This window comes from Leguminivora glycinivorella, chromosome 20, assembly GCF_023078275.1.
Source record: "Leguminivora glycinivorella isolate SPB_JAAS2020 chromosome 20, LegGlyc_1.1, whole genome shotgun sequence".
In the NCBI taxonomy this organism is placed as follows: Eukaryota; Metazoa; Arthropoda; class Insecta; order Lepidoptera; family Tortricidae; genus Leguminivora; species Leguminivora glycinivorella.
In genome coordinates, this window is record NC_062990.1 from 13,579,401 (window position 1) to 13,601,651 (window position 22,251).

Consider the following 22,251-nt stretch of genomic DNA (forward strand, 5'->3'; position numbering starts at 1 on the left):
TGTTACTGGCGAATTCTCAATGTAAATTGAGACTCCAGTGCCTGTTAAGATCTATTCTTAAGGGTAGATGTTTGCTATAATATAACGCCACCTTAAGGCGGTTGAGAATTGAGGGAAGACATGGATAAATTCGCACACATCTAGCAGGCCTCCGTGGCGTAGTTGGAAGCGCGATGGCTCCGGCAAGGCCAAAGGTCGCAGGTTCGAGTCCTGCCGGAGGTGTGAATTTTTCCATTTTTCCTTTAATTTAAAAATATGTAATATCGCTCGCAGACGTTTCTGCATGATAAAAAACAAATTTAGCATTGGTTAGCACATTGTTACTGGCGAATTCTCAATGTAAATTGAGACTCCAGTGCCTGTTAAGATCTATTCTTACGGGTAGATGTTTGCTATAACGCCACCTTAAGGCGGTTGAGAATTGAGGGAAGGCATGGATAAATTCGCACACATCTAGCAGGCCTCCGTGGCGTAGTTGGAAGCGCGATGGCCCCGGCAAGGCCAAAGGTCGCAGGTTCGAGTTCTGCCGGAGGTGTGAATTTTTCCATTTTTCCTTTAATTTAAAAATATGTAATATCGCTCGCAGACGTTTCTGCATGATAAAAAACAAATTTAGTATTGGTTAGCACATTGTTACTGGCGAATTCTCAATGTAAATTGAGACTCCAGTGCCTGTTAAGATCTATTCTTTCGGGTAGATGTTTGCTATAACGCCACCCTAAGGCGGTTGAGAATTGAGGGAAGGCATGGATAAATTCGCACACATCCAGCAGGCCTCCGTGGCGTAGTTGGAAGCGCGATGGCCTCGGCAAGGCCAAAGGTCGCAGGTTCGAGTCGGCGCACGGCTACCGGGCTTGATTAGCTCAACTTTATTTATTACATCTGTGCCAAGTAATTTCTTTCGACACTAAAATTTGAACCCTGTGATACTAACGACCACACTAAGGAACGGAATACTATCAGCCTTAAGACTAATTAAATTTGTTAACACCTTATATATATTATTTACCTGGGCGGGTTCTCATATTTATCGCCGAAAATTGTATGGCTGAATAATTATCACTTCCCAACTCACGTTTCGCGGAATTTTATTCCGCCGAATGATCACTTATTTTATACCAGCTTTTGAGCGCGGTTTCGCTCGCGTTAGAAAGAGACAAAAAGTAGCCTATGTCACTCTCCATCCCTTCAACTATCTCCACTTAAAAAATCACGTCAATCAATTCGTCGCTCCGTTTAGCCGTGAAAGATGGACAAACAAACAGACACACACTTTCCCATTTATAATATTAGTATGGATAAAATAGTAGGGACATAAAAACACAAATATACTCAAATACAATTATTTATTTAATTATTGAACGCTCAACTTATTAACAACAGTTGTATTTTAGTGACTTTATAATCCCAAGGTCATTATGAAGAAAAGAGTATTGATTTTTCTGAAATTGCATAAGTCATAGTTTTATGTTTGTTTGCGGGACAATGTATTTGACAGATACAACTGGCCGGAGTTGAAAAAAAAAGACAAATAACACAGAAATAAAATTATTTATTTAATCACTGAACGCCTAACTTATTATAGCAGTAGAATTCATCAGGCACTGAAAAAAAAAATTAGATTATTATTTTATTTTCTTTATAAAATAAAATATCAATTACTTCATTGTAGAAAAGTAATAAAGTTATGCCAAAATAAGTTGACTACGATTTTGTAAGCTCCACCTTTAAATAAATAAATAAATAAAAATAAATAAATAAATATTATAGGACATTCTTACACAGATTGACTGAGGCCCACGGTAAGCTCAAGAAGGCTTGTGTTGTGGGTACTCAGACAACGATATATTTAATATATAAATACTTATATACATAGAAAACATCCATGACTCAGGAACAAATATCTGTGCTCATCACACAAATAAATGCCCTTGCCGGGATTCGAACCCGGGACCGCGGCGCAGCAGGCAGCAGACCTTTGCAAGGGTTAAGTAAACGTTATAATTTCATGGAACGATTAAAATAACATTTTCTCAAACATGCAATGAAATATTGTCTTTACGTTCCTTAAAATGGGCTGGGAAGTATCGCTTTTTGGGCGCAACAACTCGAGAGGACTGTAAAGGGATTTCATATTATTTTCATATTATTTTTTAGGCCTAGGCCTGCAAAGTAACTTTTTTTTATAAAATATTGTCCTTTAGAGCATTTTTTTTTATTTCATTGTATGTTTGAGAAAAGCACTATGCCTCGGCGTGAAAACGGATTCCCGGCCTCGTATCCCTATCCGACCTCGCTCGCACGCTCGCTCGGCCGTATATACCCACTTGGCCGGAAATCCTCATTTTCCCGGCCTCTGATGTAATGTACTATTTCTGTCCTCCGGCCGGAAAGCGTCCAATTTCAAGCCGCTACGCTAAACGAAGTTACCGCTTCCTGGTTCCGTCGAGCAACCGGCGTATCATGGCTCCAATTTTATCACTTATCCACGTGAATAAGACATCTGTCATCATCATCATCATTTCAGTATTCAGAATTAATTGTCCACTGCTGAGCATAGGCCGTCCCTATCGCACTATTAGTAAGTGCGATAGGGACGGCCAGATGTTTTATCACTTATCGCGCGACCATAATTGCCTGCCTGGGCTAATCTCATCCAGAAGTGCCCCTCAGTTTTTCGAATGTCGTCCACCCAACGAGCCAACGAATGCCAGGCGCTTCTGACATCCGATAGCGGCCACCATTCGGTCAACATTATGGTCCACCTGTCATCACTCTGCCTGGCGACATGCCCCGCCCAATTCCATTTGAGTTTGGAAATGACGTCACCCACGTCCCACACCTTGGTGCGGCGTCCGATCTCGACATTCCTCACTCGATCTTGAAGCTTAATGCCGAGCATGGTGCGCTCCATCGCTCTCTGGCAAGTATGTCAGTGTGAGAGTGACAGATGTCTTGTCCACGTGGATAAGTGATAAAATTCGAAACATGGCAGGAATAGTTACCTCAGTTCTCAGAGAGACTTTTCTTGACTAACGCAGTACGGTGAATTCCTGGGTGTAAACAGACACATCTGTTTTTTGGATCCATATCCAAACCCTTGCCCTTCTCCTTGCATTTTTTGTGGCCCGCTGTCATCGGTCAATGTCGCTTCGTCGTCAACACCCGAACCCTAAAAACAATCATAGTTAAAAATAACTTTCTTGTCAAAGAAAAAAAATATAGTGTGTAATTTTTATAACAGGCATTTTTTTGTAACATGTGCTTGCTAAAAAAAACTTTGTCATTCTGTCTCAAACAAAATCAGTTACGCATGCGTAGTGTGTACACGCCACCACCGGCGTTCTACGATACATGTGTGAGTAAGTAGTAATAAAACAGTCTTGACAAATTTGCGCACTTGTATCGAAATGTACTAATTACCTGTACGTAATTGCTATTATCTGGCTGTAAATAAAAATGTGTATTTTGTAATATCCGCTACTAAGGCTCGAAATTTTATAAAAAATAATTAACATTTAATAAAAAAAGAGGGAATAGTGTGTTCATACCAGTAACTAAAAGAAAAAATAATAATAAAAAATAATATAAAGGCACTAAACTCGTATTTTCATACAGTAAATATTTTGGGGCGGTAAACTCTTTCAAACACTACACCTAGTGTTTCTTACTTCTTCAAAATACTTCCTTTGAAAACTGTTTTGAAAACAGAGTAAGTAAATAGAAAAAAAAATAAGTATACATCTACCCACGGCTATCTACGGAACTCTCCCATATGGATGGCCCAGTAATTTTTTTTATGGCAATAGTGGTAAAATAAAATAATAAGTTAAGATAAAAAGTACACACCTCGACACCGTCAGCGTATGCCTAAAATGTAAAAACAAAAACTAATTTTATTTCGTTTGTAAAGAAATTGCTTTTAAATAACTACTCTCCGTGTTTTTCTTAAATTTACCGAACAGGAAATAATGGTATTAATAAGTTTTAATGTAAGTGTGTATTGTATTATTTTGAATGTTGTTTATAAATAAAACCGAATATTTAATGAAACAACAGTTGTACTCACGTTATTATATCGTCAGTGCACGGAGTGTAGGCGGCGCGAGCACTCCTATATGTCTAAATAAGGGCCTCCAAGATGGCCCGAAACATGACTGTCGCAACAGTAGCAACATAATAACGTGAGTACATCCGTTGTTTCATTTTTTTTATTAGCCCGCATAAGTGTCCCACTGCTGGGCGAAGGCCTCCCCTCTCCTCCCACTCGACCCTATCACTCCTTCATTATTTTCATTAAATACATTTTCAATTTATTAAAAATCAAATTAATTACTTCATCTCCGTCGGTAACTACAGGACCGTCACCTGTATCATCGTCCTTGAATGAAAAAAAAATTAACAATCAACAACAGTTTAAAATTAAATTTGTATACTCCGAAGTATGCGTCTCAAAATATTCAAAATCACTGTTGGCACAACTCGCAAACCTTATTTTTTGTATATAAAGCTTAAAAATATTTGAGTAAGTAAATCAGAGTAGAAAACAGAGACTACTTCTTTTTTCTCAATAAAATATAAAAATATATATATATTACTGCATCTGAGACTCCAACGTCGTCATCCGGGCCCTAAAATGGATGAAAAAATGAATTTATTAACTACTTATGAATTAAAAATCATTGTTTAAGAGCCCGTCACGATGGGTAAAAAATAAAAATTCAGTATCTGTCAAATTACCCCATTTACACACACTAACGCACGTCACACTCACCAACATACTTTTCGCACACTACCGCAATTTACTGGAAGAGGTCAGTGACCTAAGTGAGAGGAACTTAAGACAGGTCTATAGTTTCACTGAAGATCAGTTGTAACGTTAAAATCCCATCGAAACCAAAAAAAGGGAAATATGAGCCAAGTTCAATATTATATATGCCTTGGTTGTTGGCGTCAACGACAAAAGCAGGGAGATCTAAACGGGTGCCAAGTTCAATGGCAGTCCTTAAAATGTTTTATGACAATTGATGACATAAAATATCATTTCTTATAACTTTTATAATAGAATAGAATAGAATATAATTAATTTATTCGTTAACACACACACAAAATAAACGTTACAAATAATAAGACATAAACAAGAAGGAGATTCAACGAAATGGTCTAATCTTCCGATCAGACCATCCGGTGAAACAATCACGACAGTCACATAATATGTATGTCACAAATATCAATATACTCTTATATTAAATCGTCTTAAATTTGGCTCTCCAAATTTAAGACGTTTATGTGAAATAGTTTTTGTTGTGAGGACGCCCATAGAGGCTCCAAATAGTTCGTGTAATATTACACACGATATTGTCTGCCAGTTCGGTTACTTGAACTTGGCTTGACACGCTGCCGCGTGTTTAGATTGCGGACAGTGTCAATTTAGTGTTACCATCTCACACGAATTGAATCCGTTTATTTTTCAAAATAAATTTGTGCAAACACCATATAAAATTAAAACAACTCTGGTGTAAAAAACAGTGCTTCGTTTATTCTAATTATAAATGGTTAAACCCTTTTCCGAATGAATTAAAATAATTCACTGTTCCTGATCGGTTTAGCCATTATAACATCCGTTATAAATGCACTGAGACAAAGGTTGAGGTTATGTATGAACAGAGGTTGACAGTCAGTTTACATGTAAAATTGTTGCCATATATAGAATTCTTCATTAAAATAATAATTTTCAAAATTTAGTTAAAGTTGTCTGAATCTAAGGTTACGTGCCCCGTGTGCAAACACCATTTAAAAATTATATTGAACGTAAGAAGTTAAGTCATACAGAACAATTTTGTGATAAGATAATATATTATTACAATTAATAATTTTGCCATTTACGTAAATAATCGTTTATAGAATATAATTATAATGATTAGTTCTGTTAGTTTTTTCATACGCCACACTGAATGTCTCTTCGCGAAAGAGAATGTTACACACACTGACACACTAAATAATGTGACCAGTATAATGAAAATAAAGTCCAACGAGTTAAAATTAATTTTAAAACTCTTTCATTTTAATAAAGTTTAGAAGACAAAAAATACCTATATTTCTTATCATTGTATTAAAGTTACATATATTTTTTTATTTCTCAACAATAATAAGTAGTAAACAACACAAAAAAAACGATTTTAAACTGAGACTCTTTTAGACGTGACGATATAATTTGGCGACACGTCCGCTCCGAACGAGCCCGATCGGGCGTCTGACTCAATAGAATCTGTTCGCAGTTTTGACGTTTGTATGGAAAATTTACGAAAGTTTATATTCAACATTGATTTTATCTAGCTTATAAAATAACATTATTTTAAAACTAAAACACGGTCGTACATATTCAAATTTATGAAGATGCCGACAGGGGCCGACCGCATTTTAGTTACAACTTTAAGTAAGTATGTATCTAAAATTGGAAGTGTTTCCTGATTTGTATTACACACTATTTTGCATACACATACTTAAAATTTATAATTATCAAGAAAGCCTTTTGTTTGCCTAAAAGGTTTTCGAAGTAATTGCCATTTGATTCGAAGTATTTTTAGACAAATATTGATGTCTTTTAACTTCCATTTACTGTATTTTAGTAGCATGATAACACACATGTAAACTACTGAATTTTTAGTTTAGGATATAAGTAATGCAACAGCATCAATTTTAGCAGCCTAAAGTGTACAAAATTGAGCTCAGCTCACTCAGACGTGAGCACTATTTGCGGGTTTTCTTAAACTAGCGTCAGGAAAAAAATCATAATTAATTCAGGGAGTAACTTTTCCTTGATGTTAACTACTGATTTTGTAGATAAGAATACGCGATGTTTAAAACAAGTGCTTCTCTTATCAATAAGTATATATTGAAACTAAAACCGGACGTAGAAAACTACCAATTTTACGATTTTCTACTTTTTGATATTGACGGCCTCTTAACACTTTTGCTTCTATGAAACCAATTTTCAATCAGCTTTTCGGTTATTTTTTGAACTAAACATACGCTTATATTTAGCCCGACGTTCTGAACATTACAAACACTCCTTCAGAGTTGAGTTAAAAAAATAAAACTTATAATTATTTTATCAACAAAATAAGAAGTGTTTTTTCGCAATATTTTCAATTCTTCCCGTAATAACATTATTTTCTTAAATGAAAATGAATAATATAAATCTTCTATACAACGGAAAAGATGTCTCATTTTAATGGAATGAAATTATGTCGAAATAAAACTTATTAATTAATTATCTAATAAGCCTCAAATTTGAGAAATAGATCACTGGTATAAAATGATTTTATAAGTTACTTAAGCCACTACAGTTTTTTAAAATGGCAAAATGCTGGGTCTCGGACACCAATACCACTTTATGGCAGTTGGCGTTGAGACCCTAGGGACAGGGAGGGCAATGGGGTCCAAGCGCCTACGTAATTTTCAAAGAACCGAGCGCAAAGCTCATAGAAGGTACCGGTGACCAGAGAGCTGGCAGCTTTCTCTAGTAACGCCTAAGCATTTTTGTTCAGCGAGGGAATGCTGCCAGCATCTTTGGCACATTGCCGCGGGGGCCCTATTTAGATGTATTTTAGTTTAGATTAATTTTTAATTTAATTTCAAGTTGTTTTAGTATTTTTTTTGAGTAAGCTTATTATTTATTTGTTATTTTAGTTTTGTTACCTTAATAAAGTTCCATAAGCCTCATAGCAAGATGCCCATCATGCAGGCAGTAGGTATTTACGCTTTATCGCGATGTCAAGTGAGAAATGATTGTTTCTGCAGTTACCTGTTTTGCATTTACTAGTTTTTTGATTTCCTGGAAAATACAAAAAATGCAGGTTATGCATTTAAAAAAAAATCTGACACTGTGGCCCATTTCTCAAAGCTGAAAGTTACAAACGGACGGAAGTCTCTTTTCAACTTGTTCTATTAGGCAGTGACTACCACTTGTAAATTGTAGCTTGTAGCTTCGAGAAATAGGTCACTGGTATATTTGATTTTATTACCTACTGCTACTGCCACGACAGTTTTTCAAATTATTGTACTTTTTTTGGGTTTATAATTCAGTACATTGATCATTGCCGGTTCCATAGTGGATACCCTCCTGCAATCGAGGGAGGACTGAAAATCTTCTCAAGGCTGAGGCGTAGGGTTAGAGCCAGCGTAGCTTTATTTGACATTCATATGCGTATTGTAATAATACGCCTACCTACTTTAAAAATAAATATATCATTTCATTTTCATTGAATTTTTATATTTTTATCTGCATTAATTTAAAACCTCAAATTAAATAAGATTATGCGTAGTGTTTGTTTCGTTTGACATAATTATTAAACTAGTGTAGTCCTTCTTTTTAGTCATTATTTTTAATATTAATGTAAGAAATATTAAATAAACTTTGATAATAATTTAAAGTTTACTTATAAAATGATAAAAATATGTTTCCAATAATTACCTTCTTGGTGTCGTCAGTTAATTTCTGAAATTATTTTAAATACCTTTTATTTCAGGTTTTTAGAACTAGTAAAGAGTGAAAACAGAAATATATTGCGTCGACAGTCGTTCGTAATATTTTTGCATTAACCACATCTTTAGTAAATTAGGCAAAAAATGCAGTAAAAAATATTAAATAAATAACAACAAAAGTATGTTCTAGTAATATATACAAATATTACCTGTGACATAACTTGCGCGACCTATTCATAAAAAAGGAATAACGTATTACGTTTTTTATATTGTTTAGTTGTTAGTTACATATTTATTTTATTAGGTTCATTTTTAGTTATTTTATAAATAATTAAAATTATGATTAATGGAAAAAAGTTACAAACCAGCTGTAAAAAACATATCCATGAGTAGGTATATACTGATAGAAGCGTAATATATAATGTTACAATACAAATGTGAAAAATAGGAAATTCGAAACGAGACATAATAATAGATGTAGGCGTCTGGTTAGGGTTTTATAATTAGAGTAATAAAATTCAAATATAAAAATTAATCTTTTTTGCACTGTTTAGTCAGTGTGGTTATTAGAGATCTCTAATATATATTGATTTAAACTAACACGATCTTCACTCATATTATTAAATTAAAACGGGCGTTTTACGCGATTAAGTCCCGTTTTAATTTAATAATCTCTAATATAGTTTGTATTTAGAGATTATAATCAACATATTATATTTTTTTATCTTAGAAAATATAGATTTTTTTTCTATAATTTTTCGAATTTGGTATAAAATAGTTGTAAAACATGCTTGGATGCCTCCAGGATTGATCAACTGTGTTTTTATGCTATTTTACATGCATGAATTACTTGACGTAAGGTTTATTTGATGTACTTATTTATAAACATCTGACATTCATGGTTTTAGGACATGACTCATATGTCACCCTCCACTAAGTCGCTATTGTATTTACGTAATCAAGTGCAATTACACGTAAATAAACAGTAAAGATTCTCAATGAGTACCACCTATAAATACAATAACTCTAGCCATGAAAAAATAATGTTTAATCACAGTACGAAAGAGTCTGAAGAATTGATCATAAATGTTCGCGTTGGATACGCGTTGAAGCGTTTTAAATGAACAAATAATATAAAATAAAGTAATCTCTCCCAAATCCACATCACCTTAGTCAATAATGAAAAATCCATCAAAACAGTATAAGCAAAATACAAATCGCACCGGAGCAGCTAAAGATTTTCGGAACAACCCTCGTAAGAAAGTTAAAGACAGGTTGGTTAGGCCCACTTGCACCAACCACTTCACTCGGGATGTTGTAACTACCCGAGTTATTTGTTTATCTTCTTTTAAATGCCTTATAGTGTAGAGTATAATTACCTAATAATAACTTTTCGAATTAAAAATAAAAGCGTACCACTTTTGCTGCCATAGGTGCATTTTCTCTATCCTGAAAAAAAAAAAACAATTATATCAGATCTGTCTTCTATTGGTTCCATGCGAGAGTGGGAGTTGCAAATAAAATACTTGCATATTTACTATAAATACAGTGAGCCTATTTGAATCCTAGGACACTGTTTATACAACCTTTTCAGAGTAACAACCAAGTAACATCTAAGCCATATAAACCAAAGCAAAGCGGTGTCAATAAGACATGGTTCTAGAAAGCTTCAGGTTGGCTTGGTACACTAAATAAATTTCAAATTAAAAATTGCTCAGTATTATACAAGCGGATGTGAAAGAATTATTGAATAATTCATTCTCGTTCATTCTCATCCGCTTATATGTGTTGCGTACGTACACGGCGCGCACACATAAATGCCGCGCGGGATACGTTTGTTGTACGTTGTGCGCTATAAGCTAAGCATTAAGCTCTTCGGTCAAGTTACTCAAGTTATATTATAGTTAGAATACCTCATAATATAATAAAATATTTACCAATGTTTTCATTAAATGATCTTGAACATCTCCAGTCAGCTTCATTGCTTCGACAGCAATACCCTGAAATGTATTTAATTATATTGAAATGGGGACAAATTTAGAATGTCAAGTGGGCTATCGTTAGAAAGAACTCGATTTAGTTATATAATAAAACCACCTCCCACCAATTTATGTATGAAACCGGCTATTCGCTGTCCAAGGAAAAAACGATCACGTTTTTTCAATAGTTATTTATTTATATTAACATAATATTTACACAATTTTATTGTATAAAAATACTAAATCTAGCTATTGATAATACCTAAAATAGGGTCTTGAATTTGGATTTTTTAGTTGGAACATCGTGTTCGTCTAATACATTTTTCTTAGACTAATAATATTTTTATACGTACCTCGACCATCACACGATTTAACTGCAGAAAAAAAATATATTTCAAAAATTTTGTAAGATATTTACGTATAGAAAATGGTACATAATTTAGTACATTGAATACCACAAGCCTTATTGACCTTACCTTAATAATATGTATTTATTTAATTCCGTTAAAAATAAATGAAAATTATTTACCAGCTGAAAGGAAATTAGTGAAATAACATTAATAATGAGATTGGGGATTGGAAAGCGATGAGCGAATATTTACCGGATCGATGTGATAATTAATATCTTTTTTATTCAACTATAAAATTATGTCTTCGAACGATACCACAAACAACTGCATTATTAAATCAGTAAATTAGTAGTAATACCTTTGCTTCTCCATTGCTTAAATCTTTCTGTAAATTAAACAAATTGATGCGTATAGTTATTATCTATCGAAGCGATAATATCTGAAAATACTCATTTTATAAAAATAAAATAATACCAGCCAAGTGCGAGTCAGCCTCTCACACCGAGGGTGCCGTACCAATTTCCAATAATTTTTATCTCCTGTTACTCTTGTAACTCTAAATACTTGAATAGAAATTTAGTAAGTATAGGTCAATTCGCACTTGGCCGGCTGATTTTCTAAATTTATATAGCGATACAAGAGGAACCTACCTTCCTCTTGACTCAATCTTCCTCTTGAATGAATCATATATATATGTATAATACATGTGCAAATACAAAGCCGGGATAGGTCGCTGGTTACTTATAGAAAGAATGAAAGAAATAAAGAAAAAGACAACAACGGAGTAACAGGGGGTTGAAAATGGTCTGAAATGCTTTGAGAAAAGGATGGTATGGCCGTGCCTCTTTTTGCTCGACTTGGCGCGGGCACTACCGTGCCCCCAGATTTATTCAGTACAGCACACATACACAGGACAAAATGGTGAAATTCAAAAAAATAAGAAACAGATAATAAAAACAAATACACAAAAACATCCTAAGAAAATTATATACACACACACAAACAGAAAATTACACTTTTGTGTCCAGCAATGTGCGCAGTAGGGAAAAGGCTCTGATTCAGCATGTTGTTGCAAAACGCAGGCGAGGCGAATTGAAACGCTGTTATTCTGCCAAGGCCTGAGTGAGTGACTTTATTAAGGCAGCTCCAAAAAAAAAAGAAAAGAAAAAGAGAAAATATTTAAAAAAATTAGACAACTACTGTGCAGCGAGTCCTGGGGGGTTACCATGACGTACTAAAGACGTTCAGTTTAGGTTGAGAGAAAGGGACACTGCTATAGCAGTTACATAGCTCCGTCCCTCTCTCTCAACCTAAACTGAACGGCTTTAGCACGTCATGGTAACCCCCCAGGTTATAATTGAGTGCCTAAAAGTATTTGACGCAGTTTCTGACTTATAATAAAAAAAATACATAAAAAATGACACCAGTGGAGTACGCTATTTATCTATCCTAAAATAAAATAAAACTAGTCCATAAATATCGTAGAAAAATACTTACGGTGTCTAAATTGTTACCAATTGCACCAAGTTTTTTAACGACTTTATTTATTTGTTTTTTCTAAAATAAAAGCAAAGTGATTTGTTAAAAAAATTGAGATGCATAAAATGTGTCTTGTATTTCCAAAAAAATGCGTTTTGTTTCGTCTTCGTCTCGAAAAATCAATAAAAAAGGAATTGTAACTTTTAATTCCCAGTTCTAAAAACACAGAATTTAGATATTTGAAACGAGTATTTTCAAAATCATGCAAATATGTTTCCAACATACCTATTTATTCTATCTTAAAAGGTATTTCAGAGTAATTAACAAATGATAGAGCTATTACCACCGTCGTTATTTGTGGCCTATTTCACCGAGAGTCACATTGACACGTGACACTGACAATTCTGTGCCTGTTTCTGGGTTGACAAGTGACATTGTTACTCAGTGTCAATATTTCCTTGTTGAAAAGGCAATAGCTTTTTTACATCATTAAATACCTGGTAGGTATTTATTTATTTATTATTAAATACTTACACATTTTTCTTTAATTTTTTTGACGTCCTGGAATATTGTAATGTTATTAACATTATGATATAGTTCAAAAGAGTTTTGAAAATAGATCACAGTCTAAAAAAACTATTCTATGACCCATTTTTTACATTTTCATGGTGACATGCAATAGCCTGAAGTTTTAGTGTTATAAACTTATTTTAACAAAACTATTACTATAAACTGTCATTTTAATATATTATTTTGTTTCTTTTTTGATAAATATGTAATTTGAAGTGTGTTTTGGATTTATTTTATAAGGACAAGTCTATACACGTTAAACTTCCGTGAGACATATTCAAATAATTAATTGAAATACGGTTGTACTCACGTTATTATATCGCTATTGCTGCGACATGTTTCGGGCCAATTCGGAGGCCCCTCTTCAGGCGTATAGGAGTTCACGCGACGGCTAGACTCCGCAAACTGAACGCGCCGCTCGCCGCTCCGCCCGCTGCGCGCGCGCTCATAGGACGGGGGAGGGGGCGTCCTATCAGCGCGCGCGCAGCGGGCGGAGCGGCGAGCGGCGCGTTCAGTTTGCGGAGTCTAGCCGTCGCGTGAACTCCTATACGCCTGAAGAGGGGCCTCCGAATTGGCCCGAAACATGTCGCAGCAATAGGACAAGTCTACATTCCAATTCCTTATAGCAAATTTTATTATATCTTTATTTATTCCGAAACCTAATAATTATCGAAGATATAAAAACAGTGTAATTTTATAAAAAAAGAAAATGTAACTCACCGCCTGCAAAATAATTAGATAAAAATGTGTTTGTTAACGCCAGTGAAGAAAACAACAGTTAAATGGAAATAAAATATGAAATAAAAAAAATGTTGCTGTCTCTTACACAAATATTTGTTTCGAAAAGTCTTAGATATTATATATAACGCATCATAGATAACGCATTAAATATGAAAAATATTACATGAATCATACTTATTAACGTTTCTTTCATAATTGATAAACTAGTGGCTCTGGGAGCTGTAGACCTTCGCGAAATGCTTAGAGGACGCAAAACTGAAAGCTAATTTTATTAGTGATTATCGCAGTCAAGTCATGACTTCATGACAGCAACAGTTTCAAGCGATATATACTCGTACGCTATAGGCACTCAACTCAAGCCCTTAACGGCAATTTCTGCATTTAACATATAAAAACTGTGGGGCTATCATGCTTGCACTTTTATCACTTATCAATGTGGATAAGACATATGTCAATCTCACACTGACTAACTAGCCACAACGTAACGGATGCTTTATCCGCGTAGATAAGTGATAAAATGGCAAGCATCATAGTCCTGCCCTTGGTTTTGTTATCAACTTTTGTTTTGTAATCGTGTCGACGCTAGCCCGCAAAGTGGGCTTTTCGCTTTTAAGCGTCACACGAAAATCCTAACCTAACTTAGTTTGGATATTTAATAGGTCTTTCTTTTTTCGGAGGCTGGGCCCCCAAGCCCCCCCCCCCCCCCCCCCCTTATAATCACTCTTGTTCGTCGCAAGAAAATCTTAAACTAACTTATTTTCAATAGGTATTACGTTGGTATTTCGTGGGGGCTACCCCCCCCCCCACCCCCGAGCACCGGGGTGGGTGTTTCGCCGCAAGAAAACCCTAACTTCTTTTCAATAAGTACAACGGTGGTATTTCTTTCTTCGCCCCTCGTCGTCCACGATTTGTAAGCGTGTCGACGCTAGCCCGCGAAGTGGGTTGCTTATTTTCGCTTTTCAGGGTCACAAGAACACCTAACCTTACTTAGTTTGGATACTTAATTGGTGTTTCTATTTTGCTGCGCCCCTGAGCCCCCCCTTATTTTCGATCTTAAACTTCGCAAGTAAACCCTAACCTAACTTATTTTCAATACGTACTACGTGGTATTTCTTTTTGGAGCCCCTCTTGTGGGTGCTTCTCCCCTCGTCGTCCATTTTGGTTTTGTTATCAATTTTCGATTTGTAAGGGTGTCAACGTTAGCCCGCGAAGTGGGCTGCCTATTTTCGCTTTTCAGGGTCACAAGAAAACCCTTACCTTACTTAGTTTGGATACTTAATCGGTATTTCTATTTGGCGGGGGCTGCGCCCCCCGAGCCCCCCTTATTTTCCCTCTTAAGGGTCGCAAGAAAACTTTAACCTTACTTAGTTTGGATACTTAATTGATCTTTCTTTTTTGCGGGGGCTGCGCCCCCAGCCCCCCTTATCTTCGCTCTTAAGCTTCGTAAAAAAGACCCTAACCTAACTTATATTCAATGCGTACTACGTTGGTGTTTCTTTTTGGCGGGGGGCTTCGCCCCCCGAGCCCCCCTTGTGGATGCTTCGCCCCTCGTGGTCCATTTTGTTTTTTTTTATCAATTTTAGATTTGTAAGCGTGTCGACGCTAGCCCGCGAAGTGGGTTGCCTATTTTCGCTTTTCAGGGTCACAAGAAAACTCTAACCTTACTTAGTTTGGATACTTAATCGGTATTTCTATTTTTCGGGGGCTGCGCCCCCCGAGCCCCCCTTCCCCTTATTTTCGATCTTAAACTTCGCAAGAAAACCCTAACCTAACTTATTTTCAATACGTACTACGTGGTATTTATTTTTGGCGGGGGCTTCGCCCCCCGAGCCCCCCTTGTGGGTGCTTCCCCCTCGTCGTCCATTTTGGTTTTGTTATCAGTTTTTGTTTTGTAAACGTATCGACGGTAGCCCGCGAAGTGGGTTTCCTATTTTCGCTTTTAAGGGTCACAAGAAAACCCTAACCCAACTATTTTAAATACTACGATGCATCGACAACTCACTAATTCAATCTATTTGAAAGTGGCAGCACATAACACTTAAATTCGCACCGATTAGTACAAACCACGGTGGTGCAGTGTCATTCATGGTACATTTTTGCCCTCACGCTAGTCATATTTCTAGGTTCGATTCCCGGCAAATGCAAAACTTTTTGTATTTTTATTTTTATTATTTTTCTTCTGTCACAGTCACAGTTTCGTTTTCTTTCAACCCCTTATTTGCCAAGAGTGGGTCTGAAGCTTTAGTAGTTTCATGTGTTCTGCCTACCCCTTTATGGGATACAGGCGTGGTTGTATGTATATGGTTGTATGTTCTTTTCTTCTTGTTGCCAACAGCTATCATAATTATGTTACGAAGTTTCACTTATGCCGCGCGGAGGGACTCCACGCACAAATTTTTAATGTTTGCGTCCGTTTTCTTTAGTCAAACCAGAGAGTATAGAGTCTTAGTCAGACGAAGTTATATAGGTCTTTGGTCAGACACAATTTTGTTGATTTTTCCGAGGTAAGTTTTTATCTTCTGTTTAACGCCATCTGTGAGAATATTGTGGCGTGACGTAGTAGGAGAGGCATCGTAATTATTTCAGCTCATCCTTTCTATATCAAATTGGTTAGTACTTATTTTTGCCATCTTCGGCACTACATTTATTTATAAATAATAAGTTTTTTTTGCACTTCAAAATTATTAAACACTGGATCATAAAAAATAAATATAAATAGTCTCGTTACATAATTAAATTTTACGAGAATCGGTTGAATAGAGGAAAATATACGGACATAAAAATGCAAATTTCGATCATCAAGCAAACAGGATTTTACTTTCTACTGAAAAAAAATGATTATATGTATATAAAATGTATATATCGCTTAGTTGGTTAAAATATAATTATTATAATACAAAATTCAAATGCAAAAAAAATACAAAAATTATGGCACCTGGAGGATTCGAACGCAGAACTTGGTGATTAGAAATTTGAAAAAAAGCACGGTGACTTACCACTGAGCCACCCTAACACATACGTAGATTGGCGAAATTAAAATGCTTATTCTCATGCAAAATTACATATTTTACATCTACCGTCTAAACCTGTGTTCTAAAACGTCTGATTTTTTTGCCAAGCACTCTATATACATGCATCTAAAAGACAAGACTTTTAAGATATCGATACGGCTAAAAGTTAAGGCGTGCGGCCCCATGACTTTGTAATTTTTTACAATTTCCAAAATCTGGGACGACAAAAAAATTTTATTGAGTCATAGAATCTGGTCACAAAATTTCACGCGAATCGGTTGGGAAATGCGAGCTGTAGAGCGAGACATCCGGACATACAAAAGCAAACTGCTTGAGTTAAAACGTAGCCCTTGCTTCGCTGCGGTCAATTAATATCTGAGAATTACCAAAGTTTAAAATTTTAATTTTTAGGATCACTTTCTATTGATGTAATTGTTTTGTTTAGAAAAAAAATATATGAGAAGGAATATTGCCGCAGAATTAAAGATATGAATGTTGCTCCAGAAATTTAAAAATAATTACCTACTACCTAATTAATTTTTGTTGGTAAAAAACTTAAAAACATGATTTTGCGATCTCGTGCACCAACGTTTAAGACTTTAAATATTAAAATAAACAAACACAAGTATACTTTATACGTACTGACAGCTGTAATTAATATTTATTATAATATATTTACGTCAACGTAAAATAGCGAAATGAATTACAGAACACTAAAAGAAAACCAACATAAACTTATATAATGACATCTTTATTTTCTTATATTTTTTATAACAAAAATCTCACCTTCTTCTGAGTTTTTGCGAAAAGTTTTTTGGCTTGCTGAAATAAAAAAATGTATTTTAATAGCATTGTTTATTAGTGTTGGTATTTATTTTCGTTATTGTGTGTTGAACCATTCTGAGCGAACGTGGCTACCTCAAAACTGTCAAGAGAAATGAACGGTCACCTAGATGGCGCTCTACAATTGGTTGAATCACGGCTAGGTGACATAAATATTAATATTAGCCAGTTTTATCAAGTTAAGAATTGTCGAAATTGAGGTTCAAAAGTTTGTCAAAATCTGTGTCAAGAAATAGCAGTACATGCACTGTGACTACACATTTTACGTTGAAAGTAATTCTCTATATACTCGATCATATTTGTTTTTTTTTATAAATAGGTACCACGGCAGTATCCTTTGCTTCTTTCACGGTCTGAAATCAGAGAGAAAACAGGATTATTATTTTATTCAAATTCTAAACGGGATAGCGTACAAACAAATGTAATACTTAGTTAAGGATATGATAGTATTTTTTGAATTCATTACATTCCACAGTATACTCGTAGTAAAAAAAAATTGAAAAAATAATACAAACGAATTGAGAACCCCCTTCCTTGACATTTTTTAAATTGGTAAAAAAATACAGTTTTATTTATTTTTATTGCAGCACTTTCAAAAATTGTCGACCAACTCAAACGCATATATATTTATGTTTACCTTCCTATTTTTCGATCCTGTCAAAAGTTGTGGTTGTTGCTGTAAAATAAAATAAAAATATTATTTATATTAATTTATTATTATTTTTTAAAGAAAGTTGAAATTTCGTTTGAATATCCAGTAATCGAATTTAAATTTTTTTGGACGTAGGTTGGTAATTTGTAATCTTTAGATATGTCGGTTTGATACATTTTGGTAAGAAGTTAGCACTCTTATAATATAAGTTTGTGACCTAATTAATTTCTTAAAGCGATTGTTAAAACTTCAAACTTAACATTTTTAACGCTCGCCTGTTTACGTAGCCGAATGGCAGAAATGCTCACGAAACGAAACGCTCGTAGATATCTTGCGTATGGGCGCGACAAAGCCAAACTACCTTTCGCGGCGTTTCGTTTTCGTTTCGCGTCGCAGAAATGCCATTCGGCTACGGCACCTGGACTTATTTTGAGGCTGTCTTTCGGGAGCACGCACAAAGTCTGGGGAAGCTTTTACATAGCAGTGGGATAATTATAAACTATTAAAATAAAATGTTCTTACCGCCAGCTGTACATAGAATAAATAAAATTTAATATGAGTTTAAATAGAAAAACCATAACATAGGCCTAGAAAGAGTAGGTATCTATGTAATCAAAAATTTTTTTCTACATACGTATATATATGAAGACTATAGGAAATCCCATATGAAATGTATGATCAAGCGGCATTCAGACTTGAAAAATATTTTATTCTGGGTTTCGTGAGTCGACAGATTAGCGAGGGTCCAGTGTGGCTTTCGTAGCTCAATTAGTTAAAAGTTAAGCATTGATTGCAGATGATGCCGGTTCAAATCTCACCAGAACCTAATATTTTTTATTTTTTTCTTTAATATGAAAATTCTGTGTGTATTCAATTCGTGAGTATTCCATACGGGAGAATATATAAATAATTATTAGTATTGGACCATTTGGACCTAAGGAACCTAACTACATGTTTTTTTAAATATCTATTAAAAAAAATTATTTTTTTCAATTAATCAGCATGCAATGTATTACGTTCACATCAATTAGCGTACCTATCTAGTAGTGATTACGACATGTCTATGTCATGTCAAATTAAGTTGGACGGCGTACATTGCCGCTTGGTCAGTTTTGAAAAACTAATTACTCTTAAATACTTAGTAACACTTTTTAACCGCCTTCCAAATCTCAAAGGAAGGGGTTATCAAGTCGTCTGTATGTTTTTTTTTTTTTTTTTTTTTTAATGTTTGTTCCTCGATATCTCCGTCGTTACTGGACCGATTTTGAAAATTATTTTTTGATTGAATGTATATGCATACAGATTGGTCCCATTTTTCTCAGAACCCAGTTCTGATGATGGGATCCTGGAGAAATCGAGGGAACTCCTCAAATCTGAAAGGCATATGGTGATTTTTGTGTTTTTAAAGAAACAGCATGCATTTACGTACGGAACAGTGACATTTGGTGCAGTGGAACTCCTGATGATGGTCAGCATGGAACTCCTCAAATCTGAACGGCACACTTATAGTGACTTTGGTATTTTTATAAGAACAGCATGCACTTACGTCCAGAACAGTGATATTTGGTGCAGTGGAATTGCTGATGATGGTCAGAACGGAACTCCTCAAATCTGAACGGCACACTTATAGTGACTTTGGTATTTTTATAAGAACAGCATGCACTTACGTCCAGAACAGTGACATTTGGTGCAGTGGAACTGCTGATGAAGAGTGAGCCGCCCCTGGTTAGAGTTCCGTTCTGATAATCATTCTCATCTGTAAGTACTTCAGAATCATCCAGATTTCAAAATTGGTTCAGAAATGACGGAGATATCGAATAACAAACATTAAAAAATATACAGACGAATTGATAACATAATAATCCAACATTTGAAAGTATTTATCACCAGAACCCCAAAGGAAGGCGGTTTTTTTTTTCTTAAAAATTATTAACAATACAGTATACGTCCGTAGGTATGGAATCCACATACTGTATAACTTACATCAGCAATCTGCTTTTCAACTGCCGACATGGTTTGGAAAACTATTTCATTAACGGTTCCGTCGGGTTTTTGTTCTCTTGCTTTAAAATCCTAGAAAGAAACAACATAAAATAAATAAATAAAAATAAATATTTGGGACTAGGCTAGACACGTCTGCCGCAAGCAACCTGAAAGGTGGACCAGAGTGGTTACCGAGTGGGACCCACGGATAGATGGTGCAGGTCGGGGTTCAGACAGACAAAAAAGGAGATGGTGCGTCGACCTGGAAAAAATGTATCCCAACTGGTGAGGAAATGCAAGTGATTGGGTCGAGTGGAGAAAGAGAGGGGAGGCCTTTGCCCAGCAGTGGGACACTAAAACAGGCTAAAAAAAAGAAATATATTGGGGCACACCTTACATAGATTAACCCATCCCCAAACTTTTACTAAGCAAAGTTTTTACTATGGGTGCTAGGCGACGCTGTACCGACTTACTTATTAAGTACATACTTATATACATAGAAAATATCCATGACTCAGGGACAAATATCTGTGCTCATCACATAAATAAATGCCCTTACCGGGATTTAAACCCGGGACCGCGGCTTAGCAGGCAGGGTCACTACGCGCTAGGCCAGACCGGTCGTCAAATAGAGGTAAAATAAAAAAAAAGGTAATGTGCATAATTAAATCCAGATGCGTATTATGATTTTTAAATTAGATAAATTTTTCGTAATTTCAAACGTAGGGCGGTAAGGGAAACTCCTTTAATATTTGTTTAATTATAAACTTCCTTATTTTGGTACCACAAAACCGTTAGGGACAACTTTACTTTTTATTCTAATAACTGACTTTCGTCATTGTATTAAAATAGGACATAATACTCACAAACTGTAAAGAGCAAGAAAATACGATTATTTCACTAGTTATAATATTCCAATTCGGGCATAAAAAAATAAGAAATTACTATCAAATAATACAAATGGCGCTTAGCAATTGGATGTCAATTAAAATATGTATATTTTTTCAATAAAACAATTACTGAGCAACAAAGTTGCACTTTATAACATCAGTAACATATTATATACATGGACAAGATATTTATTTTGAATTTATTTATTTTCACACGCCAAAAACCTTAGTAATAAAACTATCCTTATACTAAAACTAACTTTAATATTGACCTTATTTTTAGTGCATATATAATAGGCTTAAAACATTATAAACATGCACTTACCCGCTGTAAATCGTGATAAAATAGATTTGTTTATTGTGTTAAGCCAGTAGTAAATATCTCATTGTAAAATGACCTAAACATATTGACTTAACACTTTCGAAACCGGGCTCTACGCGGCGCTACGACATTTTCGCTACATACGGGGAAACCCATGTAATCGGCTACGCTTCTACGAGCGGTGTGCCCGACAGTCGGGTTCTTGGTAGCGAAAGTGTTTAGTGATTTTTAATCAAGAAACGTTTTAATTTTAGTTTTAATTGAAAGAGGGCTTCCAATCTATTCAAATCTTTTCAACTTTTGTTTTCTTTTTGGAAAAGATAAAAAATATCTCATTATGACATAAATGTTACATTAAAAAACTTACTCGTTCAGGACCATTACGTTGGCCCTGCGTAAGCGCAGCAAAAAAACACAGAAACAAACTGACACGCATGTTGTCCAAAGATTTCATCTGAGGAATTTTACCTTACCACTTATATACGATTGCAAATTTAATTGAATGTGTCAAATTTTACACCTAATAATCAATTGCTTATATAATTTTCAAGGTTAATGAGCGATAGCTAGGCATTTGTTAATTAATGAGTGGTAGTTCATTATGTCCTGTATGCAATTTTTTAATTTAGAAAGAATGAAAAAAAAAAAGAAAATATTTTTATTGCCACAACACCGAGTGAGTAAAAAGAAAACATTAAACAAGTTACTTAACCTATAAAAACGCGAGCGAAGCTGCGGGAAAAATCTAGTTATATATATTTAAATGATTGTATGATAAATAGACTAGCGCTAATAGAGGAGCGCTTGTGGCCTAGCGGTAAGACCGTGCGAGTTTTAATTCGATGGTCGCGCGTTAGTACCTCAGCTCGTACCAATAAGTTTTTCGGAACTTTTGTGCGAAATGTCATTTGATATTTGCCAGTCGCTTTTCGGTGAAGGAAAAC

The 22,251-nt window shown here is 35.0% G+C and overlaps 1 protein-coding gene across 2 annotated transcripts; it reads right to left on the reverse strand.

Moving 5' to 3' along the window:
- Positions 1–1,532: 1,532 nt before the first annotated feature.
- LOC125237106 lies at positions 1,533–21,783 on the reverse strand. Of its 2 annotated transcripts, XM_048144067.1 has the most exons (28): positions 21,675–21,783; positions 21,311–21,313; positions 20,962–20,964; positions 20,096–20,185; positions 18,635–18,640; positions 18,098–18,136; positions 17,784–17,813; positions 17,404–17,439; positions 17,260–17,265; positions 13,586–13,588; positions 12,830–12,856; positions 12,314–12,373; positions 11,175–11,201; positions 10,996–10,998; positions 10,820–10,840; positions 10,425–10,487; positions 9,904–9,936; positions 8,853–8,855; positions 8,697–8,717; positions 8,477–8,500; positions 7,808–7,837; positions 4,599–4,631; positions 4,337–4,381; positions 3,850–3,870; positions 3,552–3,557; positions 3,424–3,447; positions 3,006–3,172; positions 1,533–1,604 (listed from the first exon to the last, which is right to left on the reverse strand). In XM_048144067.1, exons 1-27 carry the CDS (start codon positions 21,759–21,761, stop codon positions 3,014–3,016), a joined length of 903 nt encoding a protein of 300 aa, XP_048000024.1. In that variant the 5' UTR covers positions 21,762–21,783; the 3' UTR covers positions 1,533–1,604; positions 3,006–3,013. The 2 variants fall into 2 exon arrangements, with proteins under 2 accessions (XP_048000024.1, XP_048000025.1); XM_048144068.1 differs by lacking the exon at positions 3,552–3,557.
- Positions 21,784–22,251: the final 468 nt, after the last annotated feature.

Bases quoted from the DNA above. Each gene is read 5' to 3' on its own strand.
- LOC125237106 (XM_048144067.1), bottom strand. From the start codon at position 21,761: ATGAAATCTTTGGACAACATGCGTGTCAGTTTGTTTCTGTGTTTTTTT. The intron at 4,382-4,598 runs GTAATATATATA...TTTTCATTCAAG, and splicing joins ACGTTGGAGTCTCAGATGCA to GACGATGATACAGGTGACGG. The intron at 3,173-3,423 runs GTAATTAGTACA...GATTGTTTTTAG, and splicing joins ATAATAGCAATTACGTACAG to GGTTCGGGTGTTGACGACGA.